At 38.9% G+C, this 19,528-nt stretch overlaps 1 protein-coding gene across 4 annotated transcripts; it reads right to left on the bottom strand.

The window, feature by feature from the left end:
• Positions 1-1,392: 1,392 nt before the first annotated feature.
• RCAN3 (RCAN family member 3) lies at positions 1,393-16,748 on the bottom strand. Of its 4 annotated transcripts, XM_068917550.1 has the most exons (7): positions 16,583-16,716; positions 16,248-16,312; positions 15,145-15,246; positions 12,132-12,376; positions 5,387-5,560; positions 4,608-4,779; positions 1,393-3,610 (listed from the first exon to the last, which is right to left on the bottom strand). In XM_068917550.1, the coding sequence occupies exons 4-7, from the start codon at positions 12,327-12,329 to the stop codon at positions 3,402-3,404; spliced, it is 753 nt and encodes a 250-aa protein (XP_068773651.1). In that variant the 5' UTR covers positions 12,330-12,376; positions 15,145-15,246; positions 16,248-16,312; positions 16,583-16,716; the 3' UTR covers positions 1,393-3,401. The 4 variants fall into 4 exon arrangements, with proteins under 4 accessions (XP_068773651.1, XP_068773653.1, XP_068773654.1 ...); XM_068917552.1 differs by lacking the exon at positions 15,145-15,246 and having other exon boundaries at positions 16,583-16,746; XM_068917553.1 differs by lacking the exon at positions 16,248-16,312 and having other exon boundaries at positions 16,583-16,674.
• Positions 16,749-19,528: the final 2,780 nt, after the last annotated feature.

The following is a 19,528-nucleotide window of genomic DNA, read 5'->3' on the forward strand; positions in this document are numbered from 1 at the left end:
AAGCCTCTGTCTTGCCTCCTCCTTGTCTGCCCACGTCAGTATTTGCAAAGGAGCCAGACACCTAATTCCCTGCAGCTCCTTTGAAACAAACCGAGGCAGAGATTGCACAAGCTCAATGGCGGAGACCGTTTAGTACAGTGGGACCCCTAGGCGCTGTCACAGAAATGGGGCAGAACTTCACATGCAGTAAAGGAATGCTATTTTGTAGCTTTTAAATATAATTGCTTTTTATTACTCCAATGTGTGTTAGGAGAAGGGCACACAGCCTCCCTCCACTGGCTAACACAGAGAACTTCTGAAATTTACACTAACCTGCAAGAGAGACAGGAACCTTGTGGCGAAAACACATGAAATGCAACAAACTAAATGTTTTACACATTTTTAAAATAGAAAAAGTTTTAACATTCGACCTCTGCACGAATTGAAAGTTTTCCGTAATTTTTCTTATAAAAATATGTAATTTGCTAATCTTCTACTGTTTTTGAACAAAACCCAGGATTAATAATTGCAGCAATAGCTCTTGCATGAACATCTCCCTACCTTCACCTAGCTTTAAGTTCATTGCCTTTGTTAGTTGGTTTCATAACAATTTACCTATTCATATTCAATTCTGCTGAAGGGAACCAAATTTGTTTCTAAATTCAACAGCAGATAACCCTCTCTGAAAGTATAAGTGTTTCACCTTAGCTTTGTTTCATTTTTCACTTAACTTAAATCCTAAGTCTAAAAATGTCTTGGCTTGTCTTGAACTGTTTACTTCGCAGAGGATACATAGAAAAAATACAACATTAATTTTGGGACAAAGACAAGGCATCTTCTTTCAGGGTTGAACATATATAAGAAGTCAACTATCTGCATAGCCCCAGATGGTTTCTAATACCCTTCAACCTCTTTGCAAGCACTTTTTATATAGATTCTGTACATACCCTTTCTGCAGAAATGGCTTTTTGGAGATTTTCAAAAATAGATAGTATCTATCTTTGTCACAACAAAAACTTTACATAGCTCAGCACTGCGGCCAAAACAACACATGCTCTGCCATGAAACATTTGTGGTCTAAGTAGGTGTCAACCCCCCATTCAAAATTAATGTAAGGTAGACATCCAAATGGAACTCTGCTTTAAAGTCTCTCCCTTTACAGGCACCCAAGAACACAGTCAAAAAACCCTCCCTCCCCCCAGGTCTTCCCAGTATTTTGCTGTAGAAATCCTCACCTTCTTCCTGAGCACCATTTTTCCTTAGTGATAATTTGCTTACAAAAATCTAGATGCTATCTTGACAGTTTACCCAATATGCAAGCATACAATATTGTGAGAATAGATAACTTTGGGGAGGTTTTTAAAACAGATATCTAACTCGGGCCAATACGGAATGCAGTTAAAGAAAAACATGTGAATGGCACTGCATTGTTTTTATTTTAAGTCTCTTTACACAATGAAAGATGTTGGAATGCAAGTTGTTACACATTTTACACAAGATACATTGACAATAACATTACTGGTTTGATTTGCCTTAAAAAAAGTGTTTCTGTCGGTCTTCCACTTAACCCTACTTATACCAACTTTTACAATGGGGTAGAAATTAAGCAATTAACAAAATATAAACACCATGGAAAATCCAAAACGGATTTCTGGAATTTAAAAATGCACAAACTTGATGGACAATACAAGTCTTTTTTTTTCGTTTGTTTTTGTTTACTGTGGAAGAGTGAAACAGCAGAGTGATTTTAATACCTGAAGAGATGCATAAATATCATGCCTGTGGAGGCAAGACAAACAGATAACATCTTTCAACATTTTTAGTATATACTATTCCTGCCTCTGGAATGAGGACCTGCCTGCAGGATCCTATTTTGCAACTTGAAGCTGGTGGCAGGAAAGGATCAAGAGCTGGCACAATATGGAGTTTAAAACAACTGCGCCTACACAAATTCATGTCTACTTTTTCTTCTCTGCTGTCAATCAAGTGAAAACACTCTTGAAAGTTTAATAAGCACTTTATACAGAATTAAACGACCCACTAAAATGATTTGAAAAAGGCCAATTTATGAATGATTTATATATATGAACATAAGCAGCCTTGTGTTTGTTCACAAGTAACTAACTTCTTAATAGAAAAAAGAAGAATCTGTGTAGACTAAAAAAGGTTGGTTATAAAATAGCATAAAAGCATAGGAGCATGTGCCACTATACTAAGGCATGTTTTCCTTCTACTAAAACACTTAACACAGAAATTCACGATATTACAGATCTATATTTTAAAAGACGCATCCTGGTCTGAGAACTAACAGATGCTCTATTAGACATACAGGATGCCACACAAAGAAGTCTTAATGAAAAACAGGAAACGAGGGCCAAAACTGCATAAAAGCTGGCTAAGCCAGGCAAACGACTGGAAGGGGAAAGAAAAAACAAAACAAAACAAAAACAACCAAAAAACCTCACACTTGTAGAAGTTTAGGAGCACAAGTGCACAAGTTCAAAACTAACCCTGGACCTTTTATCTCCTAACATCATTTAGTCATAACAGTCACTGAATTTATTTATAAATGTAGGCCATCTCCAGGACTGGAGAGGAACAAGCATTACCATATCTTTAGAGAGGATCAGAGACAACACATTCAAGAGCTGAATCCGTATTTCACTCTACATATACTGTAATTCACCTTTAATTAGTTGTCAGTGCAAACTATTGTACCTATCAGTGTACCATCACAGATAGTAGCAGCAGTAGTTTTGGAGACAGACTCGGACTCTGCCTTCTCAGTGGTCTGTGGTTCTTCCTCCTGTATTCTTCTCTGTTCAGTTAGAAAAACTGCTTTAATTTAGTTCCATACATGTATTTGTGCCTCATGTCAAATTAAAAACAAATACTTGGCATTTCTGAGAAAAGTAAACAGAACAGTTTCATGAACAATCAATTTGCAAATCAAGTCACCTCAGGAGATCACTACCTGGGAAAGAACTGTAGCAGAAAGAGTATATTACATATACATTTAATCATAATACTATCTGGAAGCTGTTGTACCAGTACAAATCAGCTTTTAGTTGCTATACAATGAACTTTCTTGAATCCAGTAGTGACAGCAATGTTTAAGATATTATTTCAACACTCGGTACATCACACTATACAGTATAAAGAGTAGGGTAACAGCTTCAAAAGAGAAAAAAAGAAAAAGGCTTCCTATTTTTCACTATTCAAGTCAGGGGAATTTGCTACATTTGGGAGCCTACTCCTTAAAACTAAAGTGCTTTTTAGAGCATTGGCATCCAAAATCTTGAACATGAGAGACAACTACAAGTAAAATCCGTTGCTGCTATATATAACGTATAGCAGCAGTACAGACATCACTTAACTCATTACATGTATGATTATTGATACTATCTCGAGCATCACATGATTTAACAATGCATAGTACCCCCTACCTCCAGTGTACAATCAAATGCTTTAGATTCATTCAGTATTGTTGCAGGTGGTTCTGGACGCCTTGTCTGCATGATCTTCTGTTTGGGATTTTTTACTTCGTCTTCCTCCTCTGTCTCACTTTCACAGACATGGACAACTACACTAGGAGTAGATTCTGTTCCTGCATGAAGTTCATACTTCTCACCTGAAGAGCAAAACAAACAAACAAACAATCACACCAAGAAACAGTATCAAGCCCCTTTATCTCAAAATCTTCTTAATAACTACAGTAATGCAACCAAATAATTATTTGCTTCCTTCTCATCATTAATTTGTTCAACTTCCATACTGGACCTACTACATGTTGTAGAATAGCTGCTGTATCTGTCATACTGTACTCTGAATGCAAACAGTCTTTTAATTGGCATTTAAAGGGGGAGGGAGGAGAGGATGAAAGCAAGTAACATGATACACTAAAGACATCAGAAAATGAGCAGCATACACATTTTTAAGAGACGTCACCTACGCTATGCATTCATATGACATCTGTAAATGAAAAGTTACGAAAGCATTTGAAAACATTAAGCCTCCCTGTTGCCTGTAAAATAACGTCACTGCTGTCTCTGCTCAGGAGCAGCTTTCCCAGAGGACAAGGAAGTAGCTACCTTCTCTGTAACACTACTCAGCAGAGCATGTATCTCCTGTTAGGACAGCACAGACACTTCCCCCGCTTCACTAACGCTGGAGCCAATTCAGCACGTTGCAAAGCAAAGCACATCGGATCATAACGCAAGATTGATATGTTTTCCTTTTCATGGAAAGCAAAGAGCATGTTTCCCAGGAAGACCCATTAAAAAGTCTTACAAATACATGAAGTACACGCTGGCATCCTTAACTACTGGAACAGTCCATCTGCAACAGACTGAATTTTTCATTCCTTTTCTTGCTCTGTAGCTACAACTGAGATTATAGCAAAGCTCAATAAATGCTTGCCATGGAACTAGTGCCACATAATCCAGTTCTGTGCTATACTCTCAATCAGTTAAGGAATGAAGTACAGAGTGATGGATGATTTTATTCAAGTGAATAACCTTACATATGAGGGACTCAGTTTCCTCTCCCAGAAAAAGGTGAAGTAGAGAAATACCTTGGACAAGTATTTTTGAAGATAAGTAACAACAAAAGCAGGTAAACATTCCTACCTGGCCCCAACTTGGAGACAGCACAAAGCAAGTCATAGTTTATCAGAGGAGTTGCATCTTCACTCTGCTTCCATCCAACTGGTGGAGATGCAGGTGGTGATATCAGGAACTGTTTGACAGGTTGTGGAGGAAGGAGGTAGGACTTGTCTCCTATTTCATTTGACACCTGTGCCTGAAGACAAAAGCCAGCAGATATAGAACAAGTAGAGACTTAATATCTGTGATTTTATTTAGTTTACTTCCCCAGTAGAAGATTGGGTAGTCTACACCCTTGGTAATGCAGGACCATTCTTTGTATTTGCATCATTTAATTCAACCTAGCTTTAGAAATGAAAGGAGTACAGCTTTTATCAATTCTCCAGGTATGACACCTCAGAGAAATGCTGTAGGTAAGAAATTTGCCTACGTAAGCGCTGACAGCATAGCTGTAAGTGACATGTATGGGTTTCTAATCCAACACAAAGAATACACATATAGAGCGCCTACCATAAAGAGGTCTTTGGACTACTTATTTTAATACATTTCTGTTTATGTAGGTAGGTAGGTTTGTGTCACTATACAGAGACTGTTCTCTACCAACTACAACGATATAAGCTCAAACTGAAAAGTAAAACAGTCCCTAAAGCATGAATTTTCAATGAGAGAAAGTAATACATGTCAATGTAGGAGAACGAGAGGTCAAAGGTAGCTCTAAAACTTCATCAGAAATGAAACTCATGGGCAAACACGGAACGGAAGAAACAGGAACACATGTAAAACATCTTAATGTTCCATAATACCTGTGCAAAATATAGCTTCAGCTTTTTTCCATTGAAGTCAGTTTCATGCAGTTCTATCCGTGCTCTTGCTGCTGCCTCTGGATTGCTGAAGTTTATCCTTACTCTTCTAAAGCTTTTAAACAACTGGAATGTAACTTGATTATCATAGACTGTGAAAAGTGCTTCAAATCTTTCCTAGAGGTGAAGTACAAAGATTCTCCAAACACAAAATGAACATTTTTACTCAATGAAAACACATTTTCCTTTCACTTTTCTCATCCAAATCTCATTCATGTTCTTAATTGCCTTCTACACCTGCACCCTCTATACTTCACTCAGTTACCCTGACTTATACGTTTGTATCCCGTGTAGTACTGCTTTGTCTCACTATTTCAATCTAAATTTCAGGAGTGCAGACTGAGGTAAACACACCTACATAACTATTTGTACATATGCTGCCATCTAGCGACAGTTATCCAAAAGCGTAACGTCAAAAAACCCCCAAACAACAACAACAAAAGAAAACCACTCGCATGTGACTTTTACCCAAGCATCTCCAAAACACTATGCAAATTGGCTCTCACTCTTATATTAGACAGACTAAAGCACAGAGTGCTTAAGGAAACTGTCAAAATTCTCAGGACGAATGAATGAGACTATGCTGGAGAGAGCCAAAAATCTATTATTACTAAACAACATTCACAAAAAGTAAAAATTGAAAAACAAATTCAGGTTTTATTACTTATGCAATCTTATCCAATTCTTCAATTACTAATAATTGCATTGTTACAAAATTTAATCTATTTTAATTTACTAGTTCTCCGATATAAAAGGTATCTGTAGATACCTGCATTTATATTAGGGAAAAAATGAAGTCTTTTCATCCACTGTAAACAGTCAGATAAAAATCAACAGATTAGAATTATGCAAGCCATCTATTTAATGATTATGTTTTCATAACATTCAGTTATTGAGAGAGAGCTACATAGGTAAACAAAGAGAAGAGATATTAGTTAATTTGTATGGTTCCAAAAGACTACTGTCTCCTAACAAAACTCCGGTTGATGTCTTCATTCCTGTAAAAATAATTACAGGATAATAGGTTACTACTGATTTTCATTTTAAATAGGACTGAAGAAATCCTTCAGATGATGTCCGTGTTAGTTTTAACAAAATTATCTTCTTGTGCTTTTCTCTTCAAAGCTGTCTTAACCTCAAAGCCTCTATTAAACCAGAAAAGCTGTTCCTTTGTACCCTGGCCAAATTTTGTACTTGACAAACAAGAAGCTGCAACCTAGTGGATCAAGCATACAATTGAAAAGGCTGAAGATAGTACTCCAATCCACCCTCAAGAAGGTGAATATTTGGGAAAGGGGCAGTATGTACTTATTTTACTCTATCTGAATTTTTAACCTTTTAATGTTAGAAGAGAGCATCTGAAAGCATTCTCTTCAGTTATGTAAAAGACAAAATTATGAAGAGATGCATGCTAACTCCTACACCTGACAGTTCTTCTGCAAACATATTGGGCACTTAACTTATACACACTTACATATTAACAGCTCACTGTTGAATCAATTGTATGTTTAATGCAGTCACTTTCCACTTTTTTAAAATGTTGCTTTAACAAAGCAATAGTAAAACAATAAATATAGCTAGAAAACACCAAAAAAACCGATGAAAGAATCAGAGCAGAAATGGAACCCGAGGACAACACTCCATAAGATTCAAATTAAGAATGTCTTTTTAGCCTTTTCTCCTCACACAAATAATCAGCATTACTTGCTTATGTGAAGTGCTTCGACTTCCACAAATAAAGGTAATAAGCATGAAATATTTGGGGCTTACACATCACATCAGGCAACCTCTTATTCATAATTGTGACTACTGCAAAATCAGAACAGAAGAAGATTGATTTGGATAGTCTCCTTGCAAGTGCTGCTAGCTTTGCCAGGATTAGCTCTAGTGCCTCTTGAGCTACAAGGAAGCAATATTCAACACTGAAAGCAATGTGAAAGAAACATCCTTTGCCAATCTGGCTGTTACTCTTGAGGAATGGAGGGTGTTCAGACACCACACTTGTCAACCTAATGCTTTCCCAAAGTACCAAATGAACTGAAAGAACATCAGGTAGTATAATCTGGAATTGCCACCAAAAAAACCCACGACAAATTTTCAAATTGCTTTCTGTATGTGCACAGGCAGCACGTTCTCCATTTGATTCAGTAACCGTGTTTGCTGTGCATTTAGCCTTTAAAAGAAAATGTAGGCAGAAGTAAATCAAGCCATTGAAAAGTATGTCCAGAGGCTCACAAAGCAGAATATCATAAAACAGATAAAAGCCAAATACCGTATCAAAGCAGCTCTGTTCTTCTGAGCATTAGGAATAAGCCTGCACAATAAGTCTTCCATTTATATAACATACAAATCTGACCTTTTCTAACTAATATCTTAGCTGCCGTAATTAATCAGCTTAGATGAGCTTGCTGACAGTATAATCAGTACACTTCACAAAGTATATCTGAAAAGAAAAAAATTAACCCAAACCAGTATATTTCAGGTTTAAAAGAAAATTCCATGCAATTTGATGCAAGAACTCAATTCTCAGAGGTATCTGTCTAGTGGTCTCATGTGGTTAGCAATCATCCCAGTATCATTAGAGAAAGAGTTAGCATATCTCCCTTGACAAACCTTGTATGCCTAGACAGTACTGTGGGAATTCTTCCATGAGGAAAGCAAAAGGGAGTAAAAATGATAAATCACACGTAGACATACGCAAGATAATTTAGCAAGGCAACCACTTCCAATGCATACTTTCTACACAGTTAAAAAAAATGAATTATGTGACACTGCTGTTTCAGTAGCGTCAGAGTTAAATTAGTCCAGTGCATTATTTAAACTTTCATTGATTAACAGATGCTTTACTACCTTCTTTCGAGAGTAGTAATCAGTCAAACTACCAGAGTGCTCACCACTTACAAAAGGCTTTTGAGCTGGAAGGTGATCTAGTAGAAACAATAACAATCTAAATTAGTCAGTGAGCTAAAAATTTATCTCCAAGTAAAAAGCCATCTTGTATTTTTTTTTGAATTAGATGACATATGATTTGCACACTTATGCATTGTCTGTTTTGTTTTCGAGTGAAAACACAGTGCTAATATACAAGGCTAGAAATTAACTTTTCTATCAACATATATAGGCTAGCAATAACTCATGCTCTTTCAAGGGAATCATTTAGCACCAGGCATATAAATAACGGCTAACGAACTATACCTTATTTTCTCTAGAATACTTGGGAAAGAAAAATTCAAGTGTTGCATCTGAAAATAAGCCACTAAAGACTTAACAACCTCTTCTGGCACCATTTTTCTGCAGCCACAGCAATACAATTACAACAAGCTGCAAGAGTAACAGCTCTTATTATGCAATACTCCCCCCTCCCATCCAAATGGAGATCTGTAAGCTGTTTTAAAAACTGTTTGTGACTTAGGATTCATTTCCAGTCTAACGTAACACTGCTAACTGACTTACAGTCATTCCTATATTTTCTAACAACTGCTACTATATTTACATTTTACTATTGTTTCAAAATGAGCTGAACTGTGCTAATCAAGTAAATTGGATGAAAAGGATGAAACAAAAAATCGGACTTCTTTTACAGAGTCTACTGCAACACAGTTTAGAAATCTCTCTTATACATGCTTTGTTGAGTCAAGGAGGTAAGGAATCATTACCATGTGCGGATGCTTGAAGCCTCCCAATGCCTTTTTTCTTCTTTAACCCCTTTTGAGACCCCTCCCTTTTGGGGCTTTTGGCACAAACACCAAGGAACTCCAAGATTAATTCTGCAATATAGTATAACTGGGAGTGAAAATTAAAATTGGACTGCAAGGTGGCTTAGAGATAATAAACAGAGGCTCACGGCTAAAGAAAAGGTGGCAAAGAGACAGGTAACCAACTCGACACAGGCTCGCTCCGGTTGACCTTATATCTTATGGAACTGCAACTTGCACACATTTTTCAGACGGTGAAAAAAAGTGAAAACACCTAGAATAATACGAGTTGATAAGGCTTACAAGATAGAGGCTTATGCAGCTATAAAGGAGAAGATAATGAAGATTAAGGAGAAAAATCATCCTGCAGTAGGCATTCTAAAGGTAAGACCAGTGCTCAAACCTAGTTTCCTGCAGACAGTGCCATGGCTACATAGTACATGTCAAGAAGCACTTGGAAATAGCTACTCTAAAACACAAAATTTATTCTGTATATAACAGCATAAATCACTTAACACCCTAATAGCATTTGCATAGAGCAGTAGTTAAAAAATACTTTTGCTGATCAGGGTGTAAAATAGAACAATTTTACTGGATCCTACAGGAAAGACATCAGAACTCTCAGCCGTCGGAAGGACGAGAGACACTAGCATGCTAAGTTTTTGAGGGAAGGAGTGGGGAGGGCTGACCAAATGGAGAGTACAACTGCTTGTTTGTTTGTGTTTTTTGATGAGTTAACTTTGCATGGCTGCTGGGAAGACAAGGGAAAGAAAGTTGAAAATTCCCCTTACTGTTGCTGGTGCTGTCCTGGGGATTCCAGCACAGCAAGACAGAACTGGCTGTGCAGGAGCACAGTCCACACCGTTTGGAGGCTTTACATTCCTCAGGAGTTTATTGAATGGTGTGTCTACATTCCCTGGCATATCTATTTGATTTTGCTCTCCATTCCTTAAAGTAATGCTACTTAAATTTTAAAATAGTTAAGAAAAATCATTCATACAAACAAAAAGAAAAGCCATCAGAAGTTCACTATTCAATTAAAAATTATACTCTGGTCACTTAGAACAATTCAGGTCCCCAAAAATCATATTTAAAGGAAAGAGTTTTTGAATTAGTTTATGTAGGCAGGTAAAGGCAGGCTAAAAATATAGACCAATAGAAAGAAAGATAGCAAAGGAAAAAATTTCTAAGCCATAAGGCTTTTAAGCGTATGTTATCATCATCAGTACCGAAAGGACATTAACATTATTCCTCCTTGGCCAGGACAGAGGGGGATTTTTCATCTGAAAACTGTGATGAGTACACTGTAAAACTGCAGCAGAGGTCACAAATTCAGAATCATACAGCACAGTTTCAATAGCACACTTCTTCATGGCTACCTTAGGCAGAATTGTGCTAACAACAGTTGCTCCTGTGCCAACACAGTCAGAACTATCCTACAATCCCTTTATTAATAAAAGATCTACGCCAGTGTATCATTTATGATTTGAAGCAAAACTTCACTGATTAAGAAGATAAATAACCCTAATCTATTTTCCTGTAGAAATCTAACCCTATTTATATGGGGAAGCAAGCCACCCAAATTGTTCAAAGCTGCTTTAATCATCTTGTTCTTCACTAGTCAAAACAGGCTGGCACTCACCACTATATCACTGCACACCTATACATGAAATTAAAACACCTACCTTCTCAACAAATCACTGTTCCTTCTATTTTGCATATACTATGTTTTCTCATCTTTCTCCTTCCCTACAGCTATTTCTGCATATTCATACAGGTACATTTTAAGTTTTATTTTGATCACTAATTAGTACCATGACTCAGGAGTCACACATCTTTTATTATTATAAAAAAATTTGCATACAGCACTGATAATCTGTTGTTCCCGAAATTCCTCATCTTGGAAGATAATCTACATACAATTATGAAAAACTATAAGCAGGGTGTTCCCAGGGCCAAGATCCAACGTTCTAAGAAACACTGTCAGACTAGAGTACAAAGATTTGAGTACTTGAGATGTGAATACAAAAATCTGCGTTTTGGCAGCTGTGCCTTCAGAATGACAGAGCACAGACAAGAAACAGACAAGAAAAGATGGAAGGAAAGAACGTCATGTTTAAGCAGCCAGATCACAGAACAGAACAAAACCAGATTACCTCTTCAGCTGCCTTACTCATCTATGTGCTTTAGGTACCATCCTTTAGACATATACGAGAGAGTTGTACTGGCTCCATTTGTTAGGGACACTAGCTTAGGAATTCAGCTCACAGTAAATGAAAGTTTGACTTATATTGAAACACACGATTTAGCAACTCTGAGGCACAGAACAGTATTCCCTAACCGACACCGCACCTTTTCCTTACACCTTGAGGACTTCTAGGCAAAACTGCAGGCTTCACAAAATACTTGAGTAAATTGAAACTGAAGCAGCTGCAGACCAAGCTTTCATATCGGCCCCTCCTTTTTTCCCCCAAACACTCACGTACTATAGAAAATTATTCCTGATGCTCTTAGAATCAAAGGCCAAGTACAGATTTGACGGAATACAAATGTTAGCAGGCCAGAGAAGATTTACATTATTAAAGTCTTAAGCCATTTTCAAGGTGTTTTATTATTTCCAACCAGACAACGTATCCTGAAAATACATAATGCTCTTTTAACAGAACCCTTGCCTTGAAATAATGTATTTAAATTTGGCTTTGGATCTTATTTAAATCCGCCCTTGGATTTAGTACCTTGGATAAGCAGAAAAATCAGGAGAGCTTTTCACGAGAAAAGCACTGTATATCTATTAACAATTTCAAATGCCAGAAAAATGTAGTATTACCTGCTCTTTGGTAACTGTATTCATTCTGATCTGAGCTTACTGGTAAACACTTCATGCTTTTTCAGTCAAAATGTGCAGTAATACACTGAAAATAGAGACAAAACAGCTCTCTAGTTTTATCTATACTTACAATACTATACTCTAACTATGCCTCAGCCCACCTTACCTTTTCTTCCTCTACCTCAAACACAGCTTCATGGACACTGCAAGCAAAGAGTGAGGTAGGCAAGTCACTTAAATCCATCATCTCTTCCAAATCTTCTTCATTTTCTCCAAAAATCATCTGTTCTTCCTCTTCTTGGTCACTGCTGTAGAGGTCTGACTGGCTGTCGCTCCAGGACTTCATAGTATCTCTGAGTATCATCTACCCAAAGCAACTCTTCTTTATGCTCCAGAGTTTCTAATAGGAGTCTGTCATTCCAAAAACAAACAACAAGGAAAAAACAAAAACAAAACAATATAGCGTGTCAAAATACAGAACGTGCCAAGAAACCACATCTTCTTGCTATGACTCTTCTTTAAGATGAATAATTTTACAAAAAACAGAAACCTACATGAAATGTGCCTTCTCATCCACAAAACATAAGCATTTTATCCTATTTCTGTAAATGGGATAGACACTACTGTTCAATCTATGAAAAGGAATGTAAGAAGTCATTCAGTCAGGTAAATGAAATTTCTGCTGCCTTTAATATGACATAAATCAAGAACGGCAACACTGAAACTAGAAGCTTTGCTCAGTGCTGTACCTTTCAGTTAACAGCAATTTCTTATTAAATAACTTAAAAGCATTCTCCAAATAATCAGAGTAGTCTTCTAATACTTGAAGAATTATTTTTATTTCAAAGGGAACACACGTATACAGCAAAATGAAGTGATCTGTCCAAAGTCTCTGCAAGCCAATGGCAGATACGGGAACAGAACCTTGTATCTCCTAACGGGAGGAGGACGTTTCTTTGCCCTAAATGCTGCATAATGCCAATAGGCAAAAGAGCTACAGGATCTATAGCCTTGCATAAACATATCAAGGAAGAAAAAAATAGTGCAAACAAGCGAAATACTAAATAAAAGGCTTTAGGTAACAAACTATTTCATTCACAGTAAAAAATGACTTTTAATAGAGTATAATTTATAAAATAATGCTGCAAAATCATGAAGGAAGAGGTTATCACACTTCTGCATAGGCTAATAAAAGTAATAGAAAACACGCAAGCCTGTACTATATCTGGGTTTGTTTGGGATTTTAAGTTGCGTTGTAACACCGAGAAAGAATTGGCAAACATATATCATGCTCCACTGGCAATGACCTCATTTGAATGTTTTATTTGCTTAACTAGCTTATTCATTTGAAGCAGTCGCTAAGAAATGCCATCAATGGAAACCGATATGCATTGAAAATCCACAATCAATCCATACTTGCACACGTGAAAAAAGTATTCTAATTAACAAAAGCCAAACACTGTCAACATTTTCTTTTAGAAGGAGAAATAACATGCAAGAGTTCAAAAGTAATTCAAAAATTCAGCAAGTTTCAAAAGCAATTTTCATAGGAAATGCATTTCAGCTGCACAGAAAGAAGAAAGTAAAAGCAAGAAAACATGTAGCTGGCGGAAAAGTAATTTTTTTTGTGCAGGCTGAATCACGCAAAAAGGAAAGAGAAATGGAAAAGAAAGTACGCCAGCACAGAAAAAACAAAAGCTACCATCTGGCTAGGAAGCACAGATTCCAAGAGAGAGTTCTGGGCTAATCAGTCCAACATGCAACAGGACAAGGATACCTAAAAATCTAAAAATCACGTCAAGCTATGAGCAGACTGAATCGAGAGTAAACTACTACCCTTATTTTGGTTCCACCCCCCAGACAGAGAAGAGTATGTACCATAATAAGAAACACCTAACCTCCACATGACTGCCTCAAAAAGCTCATTATCTGACAAATACAAGAATAAGGAGACTTGGAAACACAGCAAGAGAACAAATCTGGCACAGAGTTTGGAAGTGCTGGCATGAAGCTGAAGGATTTAAATTACTGATGAACAAAACTGGATATACGGTAACATACAGACCAGCACAAAATTTGGTCAAGCTGGCCAAGCTATGAAAAGCTTTAAAAAGCTCATGCTATCTAGCATGAACCAAATTCAAACAAAGAAGTTTAGAGGGAGGTAAAAAACATCAAGAAAGTAAGATTAACTGAGTGCTCATTACTGTGACTTACACTGTGCCCATAGTACTTTCTTTTTTTGTTCAGTTAATATAGTGGAATCAGGTATCATAATTAAAATGAGAAAGAATTTAATCCATAGATTATCAACCAAATCCATTACTTCTTTAAAGACATTGTCATCTACTGTGTCATTTAAGGAGCTCCAATCTGCAGATTACTAACACCAAACACTGCAGTGACTAGAGAGATGTTCCTTCACTTGCTATGTGAGCAATTACAATGTCACTTTGGAAAAAGAAAAAAAAGGAGCAAAGAGAGAGATAAAATGAAGGGAGATCTGAGGATTTATTTATATAAATAAAACGCTTATTACACATCCTCGACCAAGTCACTTGAACTCTGTATTTCTAGTTAATATTCTGTAAAACGAGACTTTGTATAGTCTCTTCAAATAGAAGCCATCTTTTACTCACTAATGAGATAAGTATTAAGTAAGCAAATATCTACTTAAAAAAAATCACAGATCTGTCTTCTGTTCACCACAGAAAGCATCCATGTAAACCTTTTATACCAGAAATACCCTTCATATGAGGAAAACGCTGCTTTTTGCTGAATAGCAATTTGTTGTATTATGCAACACATCAAATGCTGTATAGGCATGCATTGTTGCATAGAAGAGATGCTCTTCAGGTGAAGTTACAAAGTAGAGAACTCTTATTTAGCGTTTTAAGAACCTTGATGAAAGGCATGCATACCTTTTTAGGCATACCATATCCATTACATTACAAATAGTCTCACTGACTTCAGTTTTCATTATATATGAATTCATCATGTTGTAATATTTAATTATAGCAACAAAATGCTTTGCTGCAAGATATTTTCTGCTCTGTGAAATGACAGTGAGTCTCAAATGATGGGTGTAAACTGTATCGGAGAGCTGGGGCAGCTTAAACATTCCCATTGCCATGAAGCAGATTACAGTTTTTCTCAACTAGAAACAAAAATTGAATTACCAGAGAAATCATCTTGTTCCTTTAGAGAACAAGAGTAGAAACTTGTACTCTATTAAGCCGCAGAAGAAAATGCAGTTATTCCTTTGAACTCCTGCAAGCAGTCTGTAGGGAGAGGGATTTAACAGAACCCTTCTTAGTCAAAGTTAAGGAAACATTTTGCCATTAAGATCAACAGTTCTGTATCATTTACAGCACAACATTTCTTGCAACTACAAAAACAAAATCTGAAAGGCTTCCGTAGAGGACACTGGACTATAATAAGAGCTACTTCAGTTTTGTGTGTTTTTTTAAATGTAAGAAGGCACCACAGTTCCAATTCTTTAATCATAAATCTACAAGCTAATGCCAGCTTTTCAGCTATTTTATGTTTTTACAGACTTTCCCCAAATCAGTATCTAACCACCAGTCAGTGAGTATTGCAAAAACATGGAATAGCTCCCTTGAAAGAAGAATGAGACAGATAAGACTAATGTACAAATGTTAATTAAGAAGTACTACTGGAAGCAAAACTGGAATCAGTTATGTTTTAAGATATTAGATTGATTTATTTTATCGTGCAATTATCAGAAAGCAACAAAACTAGAAGAAATGCTCCAAGTTTCACAGATAGCTCGATGTGATTATCAGTGCCACATTCACATTGTTCTGCTTCAGTTTCCCCTACGCAAAAGGGAATTACTTCTCTTAAGTTTTAACAGATTTTAATATTAACTGCAATACATAGCTCAGAAAAATAAGCGAATTCATTGTACAGAAAACTAACAACACGCGTTTGGTAGCTATTTAATCGTTCTTTCCCTCTCAAATTTTAGATCGAATGGCCTTCCGCGGCAGGACTAACAGGATACCAAGAACTAAAGCCGCTTGGTTAAGACCTTTTAATAAGTCCTTTGTTCTTCGGAGGGTCCATACCGTCTTATGGTTTAAATACCAGTGTGGCAAGCACCTTTGGAACACTTCCCAACGAAAACAAACCCTTCTGCTTCGCACAAACCCAGGAGGCCCTCCCAACTTAAAAGCAATCGGTGGAAAGCCGGCTTCTGCCATTGGTAGCCTCACTCGATCACAAGGCAGCGGCACGGACGCAGAACTGGTGTTTTTACCTTTACGTCGTCTAGACCTGCTCTTCACGCTGTAAGGTAACGCTGCCACAAAACTTTTTTTTTTTCTAAATAAAAAATTGAATTAAAAAAATTAATTAAAAAAAAAGACTCTTTATCTGGATACACCCTAAGGAGGAACTGAATTAAAAAAAAAAAAAAAAGAAAAGAAAAGAAAAGCGAAGCGGGAGCACGCCCCGGCGCGGTGCGCGGCTGCCACCGGGGCCAGGTCCCGGTCCGCAACGGCCCGGCCCGGGGCGCCGCCGCCTCGCCTCAGGACGGGGCTGGCGGCGGAGGGGACGGGGAGCAACAGATGGCGGGAGGCGGGGGGCGCTCACCGTCTCCTCGGCACGGATCCCGCGGGGAAGCGGCGGCGCCGCGAAGGCAAGCAGCGGCGGCGGCGGAAGCCCCGCGCTCGGCGGCGGCGCGCACTCGCCGACAGCGGCGGCGGCGGCGGGCGGAGTGAGCGGCGGGCAGCGGGGAGCGGCGGCGCGGCCGCAGCGCGCCTGCGTGCGCGGCCCCTCGCCTCCGCATCGCCTCAGGGAGCTGCGGGCGGGCGGGGAGGGGGTCGGTGACCCGGATGGAGGGGGGCGCCTCTGCGCATGCGCCAGCCTCCCTCCCCCCCTCCCCCCCCGCGCGAGGTAGCCTGGTGGGGTAACGGCTGGTTGGGGGGGGGGGTAACGGTCGTTTCTGTGAGGGGGTAACGGCCGTTGCCTTCCCCCCCCGCGCCGCTCGCCTCAGGGAGCCGTGTGGGGCTGCCGAGCGGCCCCCTCCTCGTCCCCGGGGCCGGGGCGGCTCCCCCGGACCCCGCACACGCCGTCCGCCTCGCCTCACGCAGCTGCTGCGCGCTTTCCGCGGGGGCTTTCGGAAGCGGCCGCGGGGGGAGCCGCGGTCGCGGCCGCAAACGGCACCAGCCGCTTCGGGAGCTGATGGTGTCTTTGCGGTTACCGCTGGGGCTCGAGCGAAGGGTTTCCTGTCTTCCCTGGGGAATTGGCCGAGCTCGCAGAGATGGGAATTGATCCAAACACTGTAAATCGCCCTAGGAACTTCCTACCGGAGCTCAGCCTGGGCGGCCGAGGCCTTTCGGGGTTTGCAGTTAACAGCCTCGAAGCACAAGGCAGGACCGTGCTGATGCCACGAACCGGGAGGCGTCGAGGAGGAGCGCGACGGAGCATCCCTGCCACCAGCAGGACACGGGGATGACCTTGAAGGCTAAAGCCAGAGGAAAGGGAGTGGGAAGAGCAGAGCACAGCGCCGGTCCTTCGTGCCAAGCACGACAATCGCTGCTGTGAAAGGCCCACGTATGTTCCTAGATGGCTGCTGGAAGTTAAGAGGTTTTACTTTGCAATTGGCCTCAGCTAAAGGACACACTCAGGCGGTTACCAGATGGGAACAGCGACAATTTGTGTCCCTCTTCTCTGAGACTAAATCACAGCTTAATCCAGCAATGCAATGATTTGCTTGAACAGTGGTGATCTGAGCTGTGTGACAACTGAACGCTTGTACATTTACATCTAAAATATGCACAAACCAACACCATACTTGGCTATATTCCGTTTTCCACGAAAATCACATTAAAATGTATCTACTGAATGTCATTGATACAAATACATTCTTCATTAGCTTTGTCCCCACTTGTAGAGCCAGAGGACTGCTAAGATTTTGTCTTCAGTACAGGAATTTCTGTGGTTTAAATGCTTTCTGCTAAAATGTAGATATGGACAAAGGCAGAAAGCAATACTAAGCTTGTTTCCTTTACCAGGCTTGTCATTTGTTTGTTCATAGTGCAGACCCTTCACTTAAAAAAAAAAACAAACAAACAAGGAACAGCCACTTTTTTTTTTTTTAAGAAATTCTTTACTTGTGCAGATAAGGGATTCTGCAGTTTAAACGCAGCACAAATTTAGGCAGTAATGAACGGTCTTAATTACCTTAGCCCTTTTGGCTGCAATCATATGGTTTACTAATGCAGTAATACCAAGTTCTTCATCCCTGGCCAGTAATATATTCTGCTTTAATATAAGAGCTATCATGAAATGCAACATTTCTGTCCATTTCAGCAGATTTTCCAGGAACGCTTTAAATACTGTTTTGTAATAACAGCACTTTTGTATCATGCTTCTTTTTGTAATGATCCTGACATCTGGGTTGATTGCCATTTCTTTATATTATCACTTAAGTAAATGCAGTTATCTCTATTATAACGCACTAACCCTAAAATGATACAGGTTAACAAAGCATTACCATGTTTATCAGAAACTGTGGAACTCAAGTGATGCTGCTGCTGTAAACGTTCAAGAAAGCACTAGCCCATGTTCTAATATTGTATCCAGGGACTTCTATGAAGTGCAGCTTTAACACCCAGGTGGATGAAGCTGCTCTTGTTTTTTTTCCATTTGTGGTTTGGGACCCCAAGAGATATTCTTAATTAAATGTATCCTGAGGGTTATCTTCTGTTATCCCCCTGGACTAAAACCCATATGGTGAGTGTTAATTAGGTTGGCAAGCATTCGATTAAGTGACATTGCCAGTATTCTAAATTTATGACTGTCTGTTCCTAACAATGCCATTAAGAGGTAACGTCCTCAAGCTGTCTAGTCTTGCAATCAAAGACACGATATCCTGTATCTGATGGATGGCATCTCCCACAGTGTAGCATTCCCAACTAGCATTAGATCTTTGCTGTCTCAGAGAAGCATGCTGCTGTCTCACATTCAGTATTGAGTTGGCAAAGATGCAGAAATCATGAGTTAGGCCACCAGTAACGTAATGCTTTTGTTTTTGTGATTTGGCTCATTTTGTCCTTTTTAATTCTCCTCTAGGCTATACCCAGGCCACATTTTCAAGCTTTCCTCTGACACAATGAGTGCTAATATTTTTTTTGTTAAAGCGCTGTAAACCAAGACTCTTAAGTAAATTGCACGATTCCCAAAGCTGACACCAAATATTTTGAGACTCACAGTAGAAGTATAAGCGTCAATAATGCATTCCTAAACATCAGTTTTAGCAATTTACATGTCCTTTACAAATACCTTGTTCAAGAAGATTTTATTCTTTGGATGCACGTAGGACCTATGCTAGTTAACTAAACTGTCTTAACTCTTCTCAAGATATTTATTGGCCAATTATACCTACCCTAAGAGCACTGAGCATGCCAGAATTCTATAGGTTTTACCAGAATCTTTTATTAAGTTTCATTTCCAAAGATCTCACCTAATGCACAGATACACTTAAACAGACATGCAACATTGCTTATAAAAAAAATTAAGGAGTTATCCTTATAA

This window comes from Struthio camelus, chromosome 23 (assembly GCF_040807025.1).
Source record: "Struthio camelus isolate bStrCam1 chromosome 23, bStrCam1.hap1, whole genome shotgun sequence".
Taxonomy (NCBI): Eukaryota; Metazoa; Chordata; class Aves; order Struthioniformes; family Struthionidae; genus Struthio; species Struthio camelus.